The sequence below is a fragment of the Tiliqua scincoides genome, chromosome 4 (assembly GCF_035046505.1).
Source record: "Tiliqua scincoides isolate rTilSci1 chromosome 4, rTilSci1.hap2, whole genome shotgun sequence".
Taxonomy (NCBI): Eukaryota; Metazoa; Chordata; class Lepidosauria; order Squamata; family Scincidae; genus Tiliqua; species Tiliqua scincoides.
The window spans coordinates 206,179,696-206,199,120 of NC_089824.1; the positions used below are offsets into that span (position 1 = coordinate 206,179,696).

At 43.0% G+C, this 19,425-nt stretch overlaps 1 protein-coding gene across 10 annotated transcripts in view; it reads right to left on the reverse strand.

Annotated features, from left to right (window-relative positions):
* The window catches only part of ADNP (activity dependent neuroprotector homeobox), a 42,207-nt gene extending 25,165 nt beyond the window's left edge, over positions 1–17,042 (reverse strand). For 7 of the 10 annotated variants that reach the window (XM_066625762.1, XM_066625761.1, XM_066625758.1 and 4 more), the window contains exon 1: positions 16,836–17,042. Coding sequence is in view for 2 of the 10 variants with exons in the window: in XM_066625752.1 (XP_066481849.1) it covers positions 14,374–14,398 (25 nt within the window). In the remaining 8 variants the exon portion in view is untranslated. Of the gene's footprint in view, positions 1–14,373; positions 14,523–16,835 lie in introns of those variants that run through there. The other 3 variants (XM_066625752.1, XM_066625754.1, XM_066625763.1) reach the window with 2 other exon arrangements.
* Between the last annotated feature and the right edge of the window lie 2,383 nt (positions 17,043–19,425).

Below are 19,425 nucleotides of genomic sequence, written 5' to 3' on the forward strand. Positions count from 1 at the left end.
AAAGCAATGTACAGGTATTCTTAAAATAATACCACTGCCACCAGTACTGAGATTTCAGAGGGCGGTTGGTCCAGAAATGGCCTAGGGCCCTTCAGGCAGTGCCAGATTTGGCTGGCCATTAAAACTACCTCCAAAGGAGGTGGCATCCACAGCAGGGGTAAATTATTGAACAACGTTAAGGAAGGTACAAAAGTGACTCAAGCAAGAGAGCTGAGCCTCAAGGTGCCAGAGAAGACAAAAACATAAGAAAAAAACAAAGATGTCCCTACAAAGTTGAAGAATGCTCCAAAAAGGCCAGAACAATCTGAGAAATTACGAAATCCAAAATACCCCCAAATCTGTAATCTGTAACTTTTTCAGAGTGTGGACATGACATCACTGGTTCTGAGGTAGAAAACATCACAGCTGGAAAATCTTACTGTGCCAGGACGCCCACCCTGGCAGCTGTTCTGAGGGGCGAGATCAGAATGCCCTGGATAAGGGCAGACCAGTCGCGAGATACGTGATCTCACATCTGGTCTGCCCTCATCTGGCAAGGCGGCTGCTGCACTGAACAGCCTTTTCCACCTTCACTTCCAGGCGCCACCTGGTTTCTCCTTTAGCAAGGGACTTGGGCCCTGGCATATGCAGGGAGAAGGAAAGAGTGGCCATGGCAAGGCCCTGCACTCCCTGGAACAATACAAGGAACTATACAAGTACAGGCTGAGTCTAGTTATTGGTCCTTCCCAGAACACTGGATGGCAAAAATCACATTAAAGCAAATCCATTTAAAAAACAGTGCCGCTTTGCTAGGAAATTTTAAAAACAGCTTTGTTGACCTTTGCAATGTAAGACAGAGTAATTAGGCAAACAATGCATCAATCAGTCTCTCTCCAGGCACTTAGAAAAGCTTCACTCAGAGCCAGCGCCTCCTCCCTTCACCAATGCAAAGTGATTCTCTTTCTTTCATATGCTCAGGTGGAAGCGAGGGGTTGCTTGCCTTGGAGTGCAGCTGTTGTAAGTGCCTGGAGAGAGAATGACTGATGAGCTGCCTGCCCTCTCCCACATTAAGAAGGCTATTGTTAAACTTTTTTCCTTTAATTTAAAGGGTTTTTCTCATCGCTTGAGATAAAACCGCAAATAAAAAAACATGTGGATAATTAGGTTATACCTGTACTAAATACATCAGCTCTCTTCTAAATCAGAATGATAAAGTAAATTAAAGGTGTAGCATTAAAAAAATGAACTGCTGTCTGGTGGAAAAGAAACCCTTGCCAAAGATCATCTTTCATTTGTCCTGAATTTCCTACTAATCAATACTGGGTGACATCCCCACAAGTTTTATTATAATATAAAGAGACAGAGTTTCTCTATTTACTTTCTCCACTCCAACCCTTTTGAATTCATGTGCACTATGAGAACAAGAGGAATTCTAAACATCAGCATACTTTCAACAGTTGTCAACAACTTCATTCTATTTATAGGAAGCACTATACCTTTCATATTCACAGATGGGAACGGAAAAACCTTACTCAAAGTAAGAAAGTACGCCACTTTAAATTAATATAATTAATTGAAGTAACTGTATTTTCATGAGGGAAAAACAGCATACAGTTCCTGCCAGCAGACAACTAATGGAGACTGTGGGTGTCAGAAGAATGTTGAATTGCTGACGTTGCTGGCTGGTTAAGAACAGTTTATCACAGGAGGTGCTCTCTTTACACTATTTCCTGTGTTTATCGGAATGCAAATATTGTTAACCTCCCAATGAAAAGCAAAATACAAAAAGCAATCAAGAGTAATAGGGTCACCCAGTCTTAGCCCGAGTCAGATCACTCAAGGAAGTAGTGAACAAGCCACAGTGAAATCAAGATTCTGCACAGTAGTTGATACCTTTAAAATGTGAGTCTTGGGGACCCACCAATCAGTGTGACTACAAAGAAATGGCTAAGATAAGTCTCTTCAAATTCCAAACGTATACTGAATTAATAACATATTTAATGACAATAAATCAGCGGTTTTCAACCGCTGTGACACAGCAAAAACTGAAGCTGCCTCAGGTGTGCCATGGGGCCAAGGAGTCAGGTGGTGGCGGCTGTGTGCACGCGTGGGAGAAGCAGCCACTTGGAGCCTGGAGCGGCAGCAGGAGAAGAAGGAGCAGCCCACAAAGGGGTACTGCTGTTGCTGGTGCCTGCTCCACACGCTTCTTGGGCAGCCAGAGAAGCCTGGAAGAGGTCCTGGCGGGCGGGAGCATGGAGGGAGTGAGAGCAAGCCAGAAGGTGGAAGCAGGTACAGAGCCAGAAGCGGCTGGCTGGAAAAGGATCCTTGAGAGACCCTTTTCCTTGCCTGCAATGCCCCGAAACCTCTCTGCGTTGCCTCCACTGGCAAGGCTTTGGCTTTGACAGTAAAGGCGCTGGGCCACAATCCTATCCACACTTACCTAGGAGTAAGCCCCATTGACTATAATGGGGCTTACTTCTGAGTAGATGTACAGAGGCTTGGGCTCTTTCTTGAATCGCACTCTTTCTTGAATAAATGAGCAGACAATTGACGCTTTTCTCCCCCACCCCACGTTCTCCCCTCCCGCACACACATCCCCCCATAAACTTTAACTGCATAATTGCAGTTAACCCCTCTCTGACTGTCCCTCCTCATCCTCTTCCCCACCTTCCAAAGTCCAGAATCATTCTGTCTCTTCCTCCCCCCCCCCCAGTGAATCCTGCACTTGTTTCAGTCACATCTCCTCACCCATTTCTCCAGTATGTGCTCAGTCTCACCTCTCTTTGCCAACACTTTCTGGCATATCAAAGCATATCAATTGATTACAATGTGATCATCTACTTCAAACATTGTTCCTCCTTTCCAGAAACCACATACTGTATACTTCCCTCTCCAAGTTTCTTGGGAATTTCTTTAATTGTCATATAATGATCTAAGGCTGCAATCCTAACCACACTTTCCTGAGTGTAAGCCCCATTGAACAAAACAGAACTTACTTCTGAGTAGACCTGGCTAGGATTGTGGTCCTTAGTTATATTAAATTAATTGTAACTTAATAATGTAATTAAAAACTAGTAGTGTGCCTTGACAACTTTAGTGCCTTCAGTTTTAGTGAACTGAAAAAAGGCTGAAAATGGCTGCTATAAATTTTCAATAAGCATAAAAGAGGAAAGGTTAACTGTAGTTCTTGAACAATAACCAGGTATATGACTTATATTGTTATACACACAGATGGCAACATGAATGTTCTTAAGTTTATTCAAATCAATACAATAATGCCACTCAATGAAGACTGCAACCAAAAACTGAAGGTCAGCAGCTCAGTATTAAAGGGTCAAACATTCAGAAAATCCCCAACCTGCATTTCATTTTAGGGTTCAATCCTACCCAACTTTCCAACGCAGACACAATGAAGCTCCAAAGTAAGGGAGGAGACCTTGTGACTGCCCTTCCCCCCGCCCCGCCCACAGCAAGCCCTATTGTTTGAGAGCAAAGGCATTAATTTGTCTATGGCTTACAAGCATAATTTTGCCACAGTAGTTCATTCTAACTTTAATGTAAAAGCATATTTTGGTACCTTATTCAATAAATTGTTGGCAGTACTACTACTTCACAACAACTTCACTGAGACACTCAAACTACCAGAGCTTAAAACCTCCAGCTTACAGAAGGTGATATCCAAAATTACTGATTTTACTGATACCTGAGAAAACAAGTTCTAGGTTAGATTACTTTCAGCCAGTCACATATTTTCTCTTTTGTCTATTTAGATCTTTCATACAGCAAAGTTTTTATTGGAAAGCTAAAAAACTATGTAAACTATAAATACATTTGAAGGGCAATTCAGAAAAGAAACATTTACAGAAGCAGCCTAGATTTCAAATCAATGACACTTTCAGAATAATGGACTATCAGCATAACCTGTTGTACAGCAACTTCACAAAAAAATTATTCACTTTGAGTTAACAGCACTAAACTTTGTATATACCAAGGATATCCTACAAAGTTCAAATATATGTAGACATTCCTATATTTTTTGGAAGCAAGACTCACCAAGTTCACCGGGATTGCACCCAGATAAGCATACTTATCTTGAGTAAGGACCACTGAGCTAAATAAACTTACTTCCAAAAACATGTAGGAATGTCTCCCTATCTTTACTTGAGCTTCACAGAATACCCTTTGTATACAACAAATGTAGTACTCTTATCAAGGTGCACAATTCTTTTATCTTCACTTGGCTCCTGTACAACAAACAATACCGACTTGTGCTTTTAATAATTTATTCATAGGAATATGTACACTTTCAAAGAATGAAGCGGTAGCTCCATAAGATAATCAGAGGAACTGATTAGAGACACACCCTTTACAGGTATTCCAGACATGATATAACACCAGTGCTGACTTTATTAACTGTTTACATAAGCACACAATAGAAGGACATTCTTTCATATACCACAGAAATTATAAAAGGTAATATGTATGTCACCAGTTTTTACATAGCCTAAGATAGCCCAAGTCCTGAAGCAACCATCCATCTGCAATGCATTACCCATTCATCAGCATTTTTAAGGATTTCCTTCACTAATCAGCATACGTCATTGAGACACGTTCAAAAATAATGGTGCTTAAAGGTGTTTCAGATTTAAGAGAACATTAGTTGCAAAACTGTCCCAAAAATAATTCTTGTTACAAAAGTCTCACCTCAGCACTACTAGCACCTATTATGAGGACAGAGCACAGAGAAGAACAAATGCATAACATGTTGAATGAAACAAAGAAGAAATGAAAAAGGGCAAGTCTTATCATTATTACAGTCGTTAAGTCTACTAGCAGAAGGGGCACTATGAAAAAATAGCTATTTGGAGCAGAAACCTAGCACAGTAGCCAGACTGCATGGCAATGGTGCAAAATAACTTCAGCTGTTAGAACTTAACCCAAGGACTTCAGGAGATTTTTTAAAGATGTCCAAAATGTTTAACAATGCAAGTAAAGGGCAGGCTGTCACTCTTATGTTACAATCTGTTCATCATGGGCCCAAGTTTTAGGCAAAAATATATGATACTCCCAAGCAGGGCAATTTCTCCATCACTAAAAATGCAATACTGATGCTTAGACTACAGATACTTTCCTCAAACTTGTGTTTATCTTGGAAAACTTCCATCAAAACACTGAACTCTCTCACCCTTTCTGTACCATATCTTCAGATCACAGATTGTTATGAATACTGGATCTAGAAGTATACCTTTCCCACAAAACATGTTCAATCCTGAACACATTTTGTGTTAATAGCTTTCTGGATCTGAACACTTTTCAAAGGAAGAAGTGACAGTTTGCTAATAATTTAAAAAATAGGCATGTAAACAGACTATCTCACACTAACAAATCCCAGATGGTGGCTCTCTCATGTGATGGTGTTGACAGTTTTAATCAATGAAAAGTCAACCTGATAGTATTACAAAAAGTTTCTAAATAACCGCAGGTCGTTAAAACAAAACAATCTACGTTTGGAGCATAAGAGCAAATTGTACACAAACCACAAGCTCAGTATTGTCATATTTCAAAAACAACAGGGCTTCTATCTCTTTGAAAGTCAGAGAAAGCAAAACCAAGAAGTCATGTGGCAACTTCAAAAATATTTCAGCATAAGCCTTTATGGATTACAGTCCACCATCTGGAAGCAGTGATCAACTAGAGAACTCTTCTCTCTAAGCAAAATAGTGATGAAAGTTCCACCTGCAGAGTATCGGTTTTCCTCAAGATACTAAAAAGGAAAGTCTTATCATGATTAGAATATGGTTATCCCAAATTGCCATAATGAAACTAAGAGAACTGGCCCTTTTTTGAAGTTCCACTGAATCAATCTCAGTTATCCATAACCCCACACCACAACCTGTATCAACTGCTTATCCCAACCCAGACATCCATTTTAACCCACATTCAGTTTTATGAAGCCAGTTTACACTTTCAGGAGCAAACAATTCTACGCTTGGATTAGCTCCTCCATGGATATAGGGAACTTGTTTAAGGCAATGAGGATCACTGAATTGAGACAATCACCACCATGTTTGAAAGAGACAAGTTGATATAGAGTATATAGAATACACTGCACTAACCTGGTGATGTAAGCTGAGCAAACCAAGATTCTTCATAAGATTTAACTGTTTGCTTACAAGTGTTTGCTCAGAAACTCTATTTACAAGGTGCTACAGCATGATCTTTCTGCATTACTTCAAAATATGCCAAACAAATTTAAACACATAGGCCAGGATTTGGAGAGCTTCTTAATTTACTTCAGGAGCTTGTACTAGGCCAGAAGAATTGTTCTTTCCTCTGAACAGCTGATCTCCATGCCACTTCATAAACCACTTTGAAATCACCCCTCAGTCCCAAAAGCAGTTTACCATGCTGCATGTATGTGTCACAAAGAGAAAAGGAGACTGCTATAATAAATATTCAAAACCCCACTGAAGCCATGTAACTATTCAGTACTTTGGTTGCTTGTCATAAGAAACCCAGTCTGCTTTCTTTCTTTCTTTTTTTTACAACAAACTGAACGATTTTCAAACTAAGGAATACTTCCCATCCTTTCACCAGTCTAGTTATATCACAAAGAATGATAGATGTCTAATACAAGCCAGGGATGGAATTTGACAGTAAGAGGACCTCAAACAGGCACAGTTACAGTACCTAACAGAATACAGCCCAGGCAAAACACATGCTCACTATTAACAGGCAACAGGTAGAAACAAAACATACAGAGATGGCAGAGGAAACTACATTAAGAAAGAAGTAGTTTTAAAAGAGCCAACCTGAAAAGGTAAGTGTAAACCTAAATATCATCCTTGATTATTCAAATACTGCCTCTCAAATCTTCAATTACACTGTTGTGTAGAATATGTACACTGGACTTTCATCAATATTTCTTGGTGGTTATCCCTTCATTAGAGCTACCACTGCATGCATGTCAAAATAACACTTTTCATAAATACTGCAAGATGAACCTACTTACCAGTCAGTGCTGAGCCCTAAAGGCCACCAAGTCAGGAAAATGTCTGAATCAAAATTTAAGAGTTTTACAGTGTTCACACTAGGAATGGAGCAGGCACTTGATCTAAACCAATAAATGCTTTTTATGTTTGTCACAGAGAGAAAAGGAGACTGCTACAACATACATCCAAAAACCATTTGAAACTAGTCTTAAACTCAGAGTAAACTTGGCTATATACAGGAAACAACCTGATTCAGAGAGTTGTGAAGCTAACTTTAAGTATTATTCTGAATCCTGGTTAAACTTAAAGAAAACCTTGGTGTGTCCTTTTAAAGCGATTATTTCATCAGAAGTTCATTACAGTGGTAAGTTTTTCACTTTAGGTTTTCCAGATGCCACCATCCTGGTCAAAAGTTGAAATTACTTTGCAACTACTCAATATCATTAAGCCATTTCTGCCCAAGTTGCATATACATCAAAGGGACCAAATGTGTACACCTGTGGGCTGGGCAGAAATGCTATTTCTGCCCAGCCCACAGGTGTATACATTTGGTCCCTGTCACATATACGCAAAGTTGGGCAGAAACGGCTTCAGCAACAATTGCGTGCCTTCACAAAGAGATTCAACTATCAAGAACATCCTTTCAAGTGACAGACGTGCTTCCCGCAGTCCTACCATTGGAAGAAAAATTCCTTCTTTCCCCCTTTAAAAAAAGCCCTCTCACTCAGAGAATGACACTATGAAGTAGTGGTTCAGAAAAGCTAATACATTCACAACTCACAGTAACAGCAGTCACAACTGCACAAAGCTCTTGCAATTGTACAAATGAAGTTGCATTACTTTCATCGATACAGTGTTTCTCAAACTGTGGGTCGGAATCTACTAAGTGGGTTGCAAGCCAATTTCAGGTGGGTCCCAATTCATTTGAATATTTTATTTTTAATATATTAGACTTCATATTACCACAGTATGTGACTGCATTTGGGGAAATGTTACCTGTACTTTAACAGGCTACTCTGTATATGCTTTTAACAATGATAGTAAATGGAACTTAATCTTGGGCAGGATTGCAGCCTAGGGTTGTTAAAAATTTTCCTGCCTGATAAAGTCACTTCTGGTCATGACATCACTTCCAGTGGGTCTTGACAGATTCTCATTCTAAAAAGTGGGTCCCGGTGCTAAATGTATGAGAACCACTGATGTATAAAGTTGTGCACACAATTGGCTCACATTTTGAAAGACAGAAGAATAACCTGCTGTCTATTAATACAGTGCTCAGTAACTACTTGCAGCCCAGTTCTATGCTTGTCTACTCAGAAGTGAGTCCCATTAGAGTCAACAGGGCTTACTCCCAGATAAGTGGGGATAGGATTGGGCTATTAGTGAGTAGCTTAAGAAATTATGGTGTAGCAGTGCTATTCCTACATAAGCTTTCATTGACAAGCACTATTCTCACTGGACTGCAACATTGCTAGAAGACTTCAAGTGATGATGCTTTTAAAGTTTCGACTGAGACACTATGGAACACACTATGATGTACCAAGTGTGGGTCTAAACTTGTTTGTCTCTCTCAGACTACTCTCTACTTCATGGTTCAGAGTTACTTTGCTACTGGGAAAGCTACTGAAGTCGATGAAATAGGATTTGATACATATCTTCTCAGAAGAAATATACTGTAAACATACAACTTCTGCAGCTTGAGTTTTCCACTATCCAACTCGCATGAAACCATTCTAATATAAGGGAACAAGGCAGGATGAAAATTTCACTCAGTCATGGACTGGGTTACAAATTTTTTGAAACGTATGCAAAATCCTGAATGCTTGGGCATTGGTGGAATATGTACAGCGCCAAGGATAATTTCACTTTTGAGTATTCAGCACAGCTTCAGGTTAGATAAACTCACTGGTACACCGCCTGACTGCCATATCAATAGGAATAACTTCTTCCATGAAGGCAGCTAGAAAGACAGAAGCAAAGACTAGCCTTCCTTTTTTGGTCTAAAGTCTTCCCATCTGTTCTGCAGCTCAGCAAAGAGAGCCCTCTTGACTCACATTTCTCACTCCTGGTGAGTTCTGGAATTTTCCACTGGCAGTTAACACGCCATCTAGTGGGCATGCATCCCAATGTATCCAAAAAATTAACTATTTCCCTATGCAGTACTGAGCTACTGAACAAGCTGCATATAGATTTCTTTGCATGCAGCATTCATAGTGAAGTTTTCACCGTGGAAGTCACTGTAACTGCGTTTCCTAAACTATTTTAAATCCAATTAAAGATTGCAATGGTTCGAGAAAGAATATAAAATGGCAAACTTCTGCAACTTTAGGTCAATTCAAACACCACATTTTCATTCATGCAAGCAGTCTTCATCCTCCACAGGTATATGCTGGACAAACACCAAGGAAAAATGCAGCCACAACAACTGCAAGCTGTCTACCCGCAATTATGCATATCGCACACTGATTCCACAGATGACCAACAGGACTTATAAAGATTTTTTTTTAATGTAATGTGTGAACCACACCTATCAAGTAGTGATACAACAGCAGGGAAAAAAAACAAAGTTTACAGACATTTTTCACTGTGTACCTTCAGTTAAGCAGAAATCAGAGATTCTGAACTCAAAAAAAAAAATACGAAAGCTGATGGTCTCTGAATACCTGAGAGAGGATGAGACAGATGACATGCAATTCTTGGAAACGTATACGGTATACATGGAACTGTAAGAAGGTTAAGAACCAGCATACTGCAACCTGCAGTATTCCAACACAATCACAAGATTTGTCAGCTACAACTAAAGCCTGAACTGCTTACTGCAGTCTTAGCAATGAATTCATTGGGTGGTCTCAGTAAGCCATGTTCATTCTCATATCCCCACCCCCATCCCTTCTTCTGTAAGGATACCACCAGCCTGTTATACAGGATTGTTGCAACTGTGGTCATTTATATACAGCACTTTGACCTGAGACATGCTATTTAATAACCAATGGCACAATCCAGTCGAAGATCAGCATATTTAAGTCTCACTGGCTAGAACAGAAGAGATCAAATCAAATGCTTAATTGTTCCTCTCAAATCAATGGGAATTAGAAGTGCTTACTTGGCTCCTGTAGTCCACCCAAAATAGTTACATAAAAATATACAAAAAATAGATTGCCAAACATCATGTTTTGAATTTTATTCATAACAGCATTTTTTATCCGCCAATTTTAAAAAGTTATTTAAGAGGCAAGATACATCTTGTTCACTATAACGTACTCCACAATTAGACATTAAAATATGGTGAAAGCTGTATATTTATCTTTTCATTCTATTTTGGGTACCATTTTTTAACAATTGTACAATTAGAGCTAAATGGTAGCAACAACAATTTTTGATCTACAATGAAATTAATCTTACATTTATATCTAGCAAAAGTTGTAATGTGATACACTTCACATATAGTCACTTTTAGAAGCTATCTAAAAAATTTGTTACATGAAGCTCTCTGGGCTCACCACAGCCCCACATCTCATTTAGGATTCATTCAATGAACTAATCATGAGGAACCTCAGGCTTGGAAGCTGCCTTCTCATCATTCCCTCACTCATGACTTCCAATCATTGTTACTACAAACCATAGCTGGTCAGTTCAGACAGGCAAACTGTAACACTTTGCTGCAAACGAGAATCTGCAAACATGTGGGAAGGAATAAAGGAGGAGACCACACAGATGCCTGAACCCTCAACATCGAGACTCATTCGAGGAACAAATGTCAAACCATGGTTTGGCAGTGCATCTGAACAGGCCAATAAAGTACTGTATTGCTTTACTGTATCAAGACAAAGATCTGCATAGCACAAAATTCTGTTTCAATAGTATCCAGTCAGACAACTTTGTAAACCCAAGAACAGGGCATGGAAGCGATGCCCATTCTTTCCTTGGCTCCACATAAACTGCTACTGCCCTTAGCAAAACTATTTCTTTAGCTAATAACTTAGCTTTTCTCCCATTAACCTACCCATTTTTTTTTTTTTTTAAATCATCTAAATATAGCTGATTTAGCTGATTTCCAACTTCTAAGAATGGAAAATTCAGAATAATTCTTATGTAGGAACAATGTACTCATTGCTAGCACGTTAAGAACATATTACAATTGCAGAACAGAAGATGACTAGAAAAGAGAAACAGAATTGGTCTAATCAAGAGACAACTGTGTTCTCGTTTTGAAGCTCCTAGAGCTGGTAACTAGCAACAAATGCAGCATCTAGAAACTAGAAGATACCTAATGAAGTTAATACAGAAGGCTTAGGAAAAAAAACCTGTTCCAGAAACCAACTTAAGAATGAATGAAATAAAGGAAGATTTAAGAGGCATGTAAGAGGAAAATGTAATTGATTAAGTAAAAAATGAAATTAATGCAAAATAATTAAAAGGAAAAGGTTTTTATTAATTATTGGATGCCTAGGCTCAAAAGTTAACCAGAAAATTTCACTGATAATAGGCAACAGTATGCATTCTTCTGAATATTCCTCAACTTTTTAACCTTAAGCACTCTGAGTATATTACAGTCAGCAATGTAGTCCCCTCTGGCACAAAACTGAGACTGTTTTCTAAAAAACATTCAAACAAGCATTATTGAAAACAAGATATTGGGTTAGATGGTTTGAACCAAACAAAAGTTGTTCTGTGCCCTTGTCCAAATGTGACAACAGTAAAGAAATATTACTGTTGAAATTAAACAACTTTTAAAAAAACAGGTCAAGATGAAGACAGACACAAGATGAAGACAGACGCAAAACAATGTTAGAACAAGATAAAGACGAAGAGATTCCTTTGTACCAGCTGACTGGTTTTAAATGTCTTCTGCCCCTCTCTCAACATACAGCACAGTATAAATTTTCAGGCTTCCAAGTGCACTGACTTCATCACTTGCAAATCTCAGTCGCTTCAATGAGATGTGATTAACTGTGCACATAGTCTCATCTTCAATATCCTCATTAACATTACCTGAATAATTTTGAAGATACTACAGTTGGCAGCTTGAGCTAATTGATAAAAACAATGTATTCAGAGATGTGGACCCAAATACTTAATCAGAGGAATATCAAACAATGTCACTTAAAAAAAAAAACAAAGCCACTCAAACTGAGTATATAAAATATGCTGGCAGTGGCCCATTACAGGCAACTGTGGAACTCACTTAAAATCAAAAATTGTTTCAAAAATACCAAATTGAAATTGATTTGGGGCTTTAAGACTTTTATAAATTGACAAAATTTTGTTATATTTCTTTGAACACACGGCACTGTTTTAGGTACACCCACTCTGAACTGGTTGTTTCATTTTATCCTGAATATCTCATAGCACATTTGATTTCACTGGAATATCCAAAATACCATCAAGAGAAAAAGAGGATAAGGAAACGGTTACACCTACAGTCTTCTAATGTGTCAAACTTATAATATGAGATAGTACTACTATAAAGTGCACTACAGTAGCCTGCATCCCATAAGTCTTAGTATGGCTTTGCCATTCATCCACTGAGCCAGAGAGCTGTCAGCAGCATAGCACAGACAAGCAGAAGTACACTGTTGTATTTCCATCCACCAAGCAACTCCTACTCTGCCACCCATGAAGCAAACTGTGCACCCATGACTTACTAAACAGCGCTAACTAGATATTTACTATTTTGGCCTGCCAAGTAAATAAGAGGTCTTAATAACCTCATTTTCCCACCTTTAGGCGTTAATGTCCAAGTACAATCTATTCCACCTGAAGTAAACACACATATTGGTTTTATGGGAGACTGGCTACTAGTCCATCCAGCCTAGTACTGTACACTTCAACTTGCAGGATCTTTCAAAAGTCTCAAGCAGAGTAATTTCCTAGCTCTGGTACTTAAAATTCTTTAACTAGGTGCTAGGGATTGACAGCCCAATCCTATCCAACTTTCCAGCACTGGTGCAACCGCAATGCAGCCCCGGGGTAAGGGAACAAATGTTCCCAAACCTTAAGGAGGCCTCTGTGACTGCACCCCCAACACAGGAAGCAGTGCATATCCCATAGGTACATCAACACCAGCACTGGAAAATTGGATAGGATTGTGCTGTAAATCTCCAACCTTTTGCACTCAAGATATGTAGTCTACAATTGAGTTTTGCCTCTTCCCCATCACAGAACAAGGCGGCAGCCACCAAGACTTGTCCAAACTGGCATACCCACATTCACGTTTTGCTCTTGCCTCAAATGTTTACTTCCCCTGTACCAATGTGACATAATTTCTGCCCCATCCCCAACTTAATAAAATAACCAAGACAGAACTTAAACTGTACCATAAATGTCTATGAAACATACTTCTTTCTATGCAGACACAATCAACGTATATTTGCATTTGCAGATGCTCATGTATAGTTCAAGACTTAGTGTGATAAAATCCTAACCTGTACACAAAATAGTGGTCTCTCCTCCTCCCATAACAACCAGCACTAAGGAGAGCAGTCACATGCTTCCCACTCCAGATGACTGATGTTGCTGGGAACCAATGAAGGCCTTGCTCATTTATTAAGAAAAAAAAGTGTCCCTTATACACACCTCCCACCCTTTTTCATTGATTGCTGAACTCTGTGCCTGGGATAACAGCTCTACAAGACCACCATGCTTATAATTTGAGAGACTCTAAACATTTGGCCCAGAGTCTTGCTATAGTAAAAAGCAAGTTGAAAAACTCTACAGCTACTGCGTAAATCTTACATATTCCTTGATGACATCACCTAAAATTTTCACGGCACAATTTGGCAATTTTCAATGGCTTACTCCCAGGAAAGCATTTATAGGATTACAGCCTCAGTCCAGTAATTTGTGCATAAACTCAGGACTTCTAAATCACTTATAGTATAACTCCATATTCAAAACTGTTTTCAAGACCTACTGGAATTATTTACATGAGAATGAATCCTGATCTATTTCTGAAATTACTGGAGTAGATCACTAAATTCACAAAAATACTGCAACAAGCAAAGATGTCAACCTGTTAGATGGCTTATATGGCCAATACTGACTAAATATTAAGAAGCTGACTAGACAGAAATCTAAAGGAAATCAAAATGTTTCTCAGAATGTTTTCAAGAGTACAAATTTCAAGAGTACAAATATTTCAGAATACTCCAATTCCCACAGAATTCTGTAAGCTTGACAGACATTTCTATGAAGTGCAAAGTACATTAGGAGTGATAAAGTATACATCTTTTCTAGTAGATGTTTAAATTATCAAAAGCACTGTTGTGTATTTACATTTCAAGAAATCAGCCTCTACCAACCATACTTGGTAGCTATGCTTTTAAAAAAAATTTCTCTAGGATCCTCTGACTTTGCTGCAAGAAAAGCGTGGACTGGATATTAACCAATAACTTCCACTTACTATCAACACACTCTCTAGAATACATAACATTAGCAGGTCTTTTTGGTCAGGATTTTAAAGTAATTCTCCAGATAAAATGAGCCTCCGTCTTCCTTGCTCTTCATTTTAGCAACTATGACTGAATCGTAAGCACAGAGTCTCTTCTGTCCAGGATGTAAGCAGTGGTTGAAACCCTGGGATAAGAAACGGTATTAAGTACTCTTATAACAACATAGACATCTGGCATCAGGGGGTTGGAAATTTCTGTCTAAATGTAGGTTGTATCACATCATAGAGTTTCTCTTTTATCCAACACGTTCCCATTACTAAACTGCAAAATTCTGGTGATAATACCTGACAGTTTTACAGGACTATTAGAGTGGCTTTATTTTCCCAAGATTTCAAACCTCTATTATGTAGTTTAGTCACAATGAAAATCAGCAGCTAGCATCTACAGAAGAATCCCAGTTGCCCAAGCAGAATATAGCCTTTAATAAAAGTCAGTGCCCATAGAAAAGCACTGTGTCAAGGGTTTCTAACAATCTCTACCACCAGGAATTTCAGTATGCAAGAAACAGTCATATGAGTAAATAAGAAAGCATCCCAATACATAAGTAAGTTGATGTGCTCTTCCTTTACTCATCATGAAGTTTTATGTTCAAGCCTGGAATAAGCTATGGCTATCTCACAATCTTCATCTTAAACTGTTTCCTTGGTTTTTGGAAGCAAGCAGCGTGCCAACTTCTAAACTAGCATCAGACAGCTTTAGAAGCGCAGGAAAGGCTAATCTATAAGAACGTCTGCAAAAACTGCAGGGAGACAAGGTGCATTGAGAGGGCAGATTTTGGTACCCTGCTAAAGCATCACTGCTGGTCACCGGTCTCCAGGAAAACGGACGAACTGGTCGGATTCCTCCAAATCAATGCTCTCCTCACTAAACCTTTGCCTGCGCTGCTGTCAGCTCCTAAGAGCAACAGAGCCTGCAGTGATAGGCCCATTTTCCCAGGCCTATAGAAGGCGCTGTGTGGCAGCTCAGTGCCTTGCATCTGGGGCCCTTCCCCCCTCTCTGCAGCAGCCTTACCCAGCGTAGAGAATGCGCCCCCTTCTGACTTCCAGGTTCATTTCTCCATTCCACGGACTGGGCTGCAGTGCATTTTGGGTGGGGGCTGGTTTCCCCCCCCCCTTCGGTGGCCATACACCCCAAACAGCGGCAGTTTTCATAGGGTGCCCCATGCTGAGTAGAACTGGAGTGGGTTTGAAAATAAAAACCCCAAATAGATGGATGGCTCGAACAAGAAAGGCAGCAGGGAAGCAAGCTGGCAGAAGGTGCAGCTCTTCCAGCGTCAAAAAGAGGCCTCCTTCTCCTCCCCTTTGTCTGAGAAATAGCTTGGAAGAACTACTGCCCGGGATGGATGGAGGGATGGATGGAAGCGTGCAGCACAGAAGAGTTGCGTGGGTGGGTGCCTGCCTGCCACTCTGCTCCAGCCACCGAGCCCGCCTTTTCCAGCACACCCAGCAGACACCTCCAGCCTGGAAAAGGGAGGGACAGTGCAAGACAGCAGCCTGGTCCCCATTCATTGCAGCAGCAGCCGCCTCTCCATCTCCAGCGCCAACTCTGCAGCAGTCATGGGGGGGCTTCCTCGCTTGCTCCCTCCCTCCACCAGCGGAGCACGGATGCGACCGCCATCCTCCCCTCCCCTCCCGCCTTCCCTCCTTTTCCACGATGCAGACCGACCATCCGTGCAATGGGGACGCGACATCCATGTGCCACCTCCCTGCAAGGGAGGGAGGAGGGGAACGCACGCACGCTGCCAGCCTATGCACGTCTACTCAGGAGCCAGTCCCGTTATAGCCAATGGGGCTTCCTCCCAGGTCAGTGCGGGTAAGACTAAAGCCCAGCAGCCCAATCCTATGGGCGCCTCCTCAGAAGTTAGTCGCATTCTAGTCAATGGAACTTGCTCCCAGGTAAGTGTGGACAGGATGCAGCCTCACAGCCCCATCCTGTGCTACTCAGTGGGGTTTACTCCCAGGTAAGTGGCTACGAGTGCAGCCTCGCAATCCTATGCGTGTCTACTCAGAAGTAAGCCCCGTTATAGTCAGTGGGACTTACTCCCAGGAAAGTGTGGATGGGACTGTCACCAAGGAGCCGCATCCCATGCCTGCCTACTCAGAAGTAAGTCCCATTGTAGTCAGCGGGGCTTACTCCCAGGGAGGTGTGGGTGGGATGGAGCCTCGGAGCCGCATCCCATGCGTGCCACTCGGGGGCAGCCCGCTCCGGCCAGCGTGGACGGGACGGGGCCGAGCCCTGCGGGTCTGCTCGGAAGCCAGCCGTGGGGCGAGCGGGACTGGCTCCCAGGCAAGCGAGGCTGCGGCTGCAGCGGGGGAGGCTCCGCAGCCCGGTCTGAGGGAGCGGTGCCGGCCGGCCGGCTGCGCGGGAGAGCGGGAGGCGCGAGGAGGAGGCTGCGGCCGCGCGCTCGGCTTACCTGGCTGGTCTCGCGCTCCCTCCTCCTCCTCGGCGGGCGGGCGGCGCTCCCTCCCCCGGCGGCGCTGCGGGGGCGGGCGGGGGACAAAGGGCCGGCGGGCGGCGGCCTGCGAGCTCGGCGCGGGCGGGCGGGGGCGGCGGGCGCGGGCCTAGGAAGGGGCTCCCTGGCGCCCTGCAGACAATACAGCCGGGTCCCTCCTGCCCAGAACCTGCCCTGGCCAAGATGGCGGCCGAGAAAGAGCGGAAGTGACGCGGGCCCTCATTAGCATACGGGACTCATTGTCCGGCCGCGGGGCGGGGGCGGGGGCGGAGGGGGACGCGGGGTGCGGAGTGCGTGTGAGCGGGGGCGCCGCACCCCTCCGCCGCTGCCCCGCCACAGCGCGCGGGCCCTTTAAGCGCGGCGCGTTACATAACCCCGTCCGCGCGGGGGCATTCTCGCGAGAGCGGCGGGATCTGCCCCGGCTCCGCTAGGAGGCGCCGCGCCCTGCGGCGGGGCCGGAGACTGGGGCCGAGGGAGAGGGCGCGGCGCCGCCCCGCTTATCCCTCCGCCGCCCCGCCGGCGCTACTTCTTTCCCTCAGGGGGAGGGGGGTCCCACACCCACGTGACCCCCGGGTGCGCGCGCACCACGTGACCTCCTCCACCTGGCTGAGCATCCTCACCAACGGCCCTGACACTTGTCTGCGACCAAGCCCCGTCGGCTATAACGGGCCTTACTTCTGAGTAGACCTGCACAGGGATGCGTTATGAGGCGGCAACCCTGTCCTTGCTTGCCTGGGAGTAAGCCCCATTGACCATAACGGGGCTTACTTCTGAGTAGACCTGCCTAGGGTTGGGCTCTGAGGCTGTAGTGCTGTCCACACTTACCTGGGAGTAGGGCCCATTGACTGTAATGGGACTTACTTCTGAGTGGACCTGCCTAGGGTTGGGCTCTGAGGCTGCCACCCTGTCCTTGCTTGCCTGGGAGTAAGGCCCATTGACTATAATAGCACTTACTTCTGAGTAGGCATGCATAGGATGGGGCTCTGAGAGGGTCCTCAGAAGGAAACTTCTGCAGTGTGCTCCGCCAGTCAGCATCACATCAGCTCAGCTGAATCTCTGCACAGTGACTGCCACTTGTTGGCACAGCAGCGGTGCCATGAATGGCTTCCAAGGCGGCTACAGCATAGAGCAGTCTGAGGGTGTTCATGACTCTTGCGCCACAGCTGGCATAGTGGCATCAATAGGTGGTGTAGCTAGAGGAGGTGCAAAGTACTAAGTTTGGCAGGTGCCTGAACGCACTGTGCAAAAGGCCCTTCCTTCCCTTCAGAGCCATCCCAGGTGGTGGGAGCACAACAGAGGTGCAACATCTCCATTTTGCTACCCCCACGAAGAATGGCTCCAAAGGGGAAGGGCTGCTTACTCGGCAAAAGGTGCCTGAAAAGCTGAGTGTTTTGCACCCCCTCTAGCTACTACACTGTGTAGCATTCCACTCACTTGCTTTATTAGGTCTTTTGTTCAATTATGGGTTTATCCAATAACACCGTCATCCTGGATAGTCACTTGGGGTGGTGGTGTTTAAGGCAGGGAATTTGCATTGGGTTAGGGACCAATCCTATCCAATTTTTCAGTGTCAATGCTGCTACAATCCAGTCCTCAGGAAAGGGAACAAATGTTTTTCACCTTGAGCTGTCCCACCACCACAGTGCGCAATCCATTGCCATGGCTGCACCAGCGCTGGAAAGTTGGATAGGATTGGGCCCTTAGTGAGGTTGGTCACAGGCCAAGGGCCCATCACCTATTTGGACCAGCTCTGAAACCTCAGCAACAATGACAGCAATGTCATCCAATTTTTCATCTGGAGGTGGAAAGAGGATGCCATGAGGACCCCAGTAGGCGCATTGCTTTCAGGAACTCAGCAAGCTGGTGCTGGCCCTGGTTTAAGGAGTGTTAAATTAATCAGCATTAATTTAATTCCAGGGATTCACCCTAGTACATTGTACAACCTTATAAGGGACTGCAAAATTTTCTAGGCCAGTCCTGGTTGCTTCCATAACATATTTATATATTAGCACTGTGGTTCCCAAACTGTGGGTCAGGACCCACCAGAGGGTTGCGACACAATTTTTGGTGGGTCGCAAAACTGACAAACTGATAGCTGGCTAGTAATATATTGAGCCCTATGGAAGTGAAATTGAGCCACATATGTATGTTTACTTGTGAGTAGATGGATGTACCTCTACTCTTATCAAAGACCAGGCAAAGGGAAACAGAAGGGCACCAGAATGGTAGTCCCAATCCGATGAACATGAAGCTCAACAAATGCTCCAGAAGGCAACCTCCACCACCATAGTAAAAAAGGATAAAAACAGGCTTGAGCAGATGGTAAAGTTAAACTTTTTTTAAAAAACCTTATAAAGCTAGATGGATCCTGAGAGAGTGTCATTTTGAAAAGTGGGTTCCAGTGCTAAAACCACCGCTAAATGCGGTCGTTTTGGGAACTGCTGCATTAGTAACTATGCAGACATATGGTAAGTGCATCATAATCAATATTAGAGACCAAACATCGCAGAGGGAATTGTGCCAAGCAGTGGTGTAGCTAATGATTGTGTAG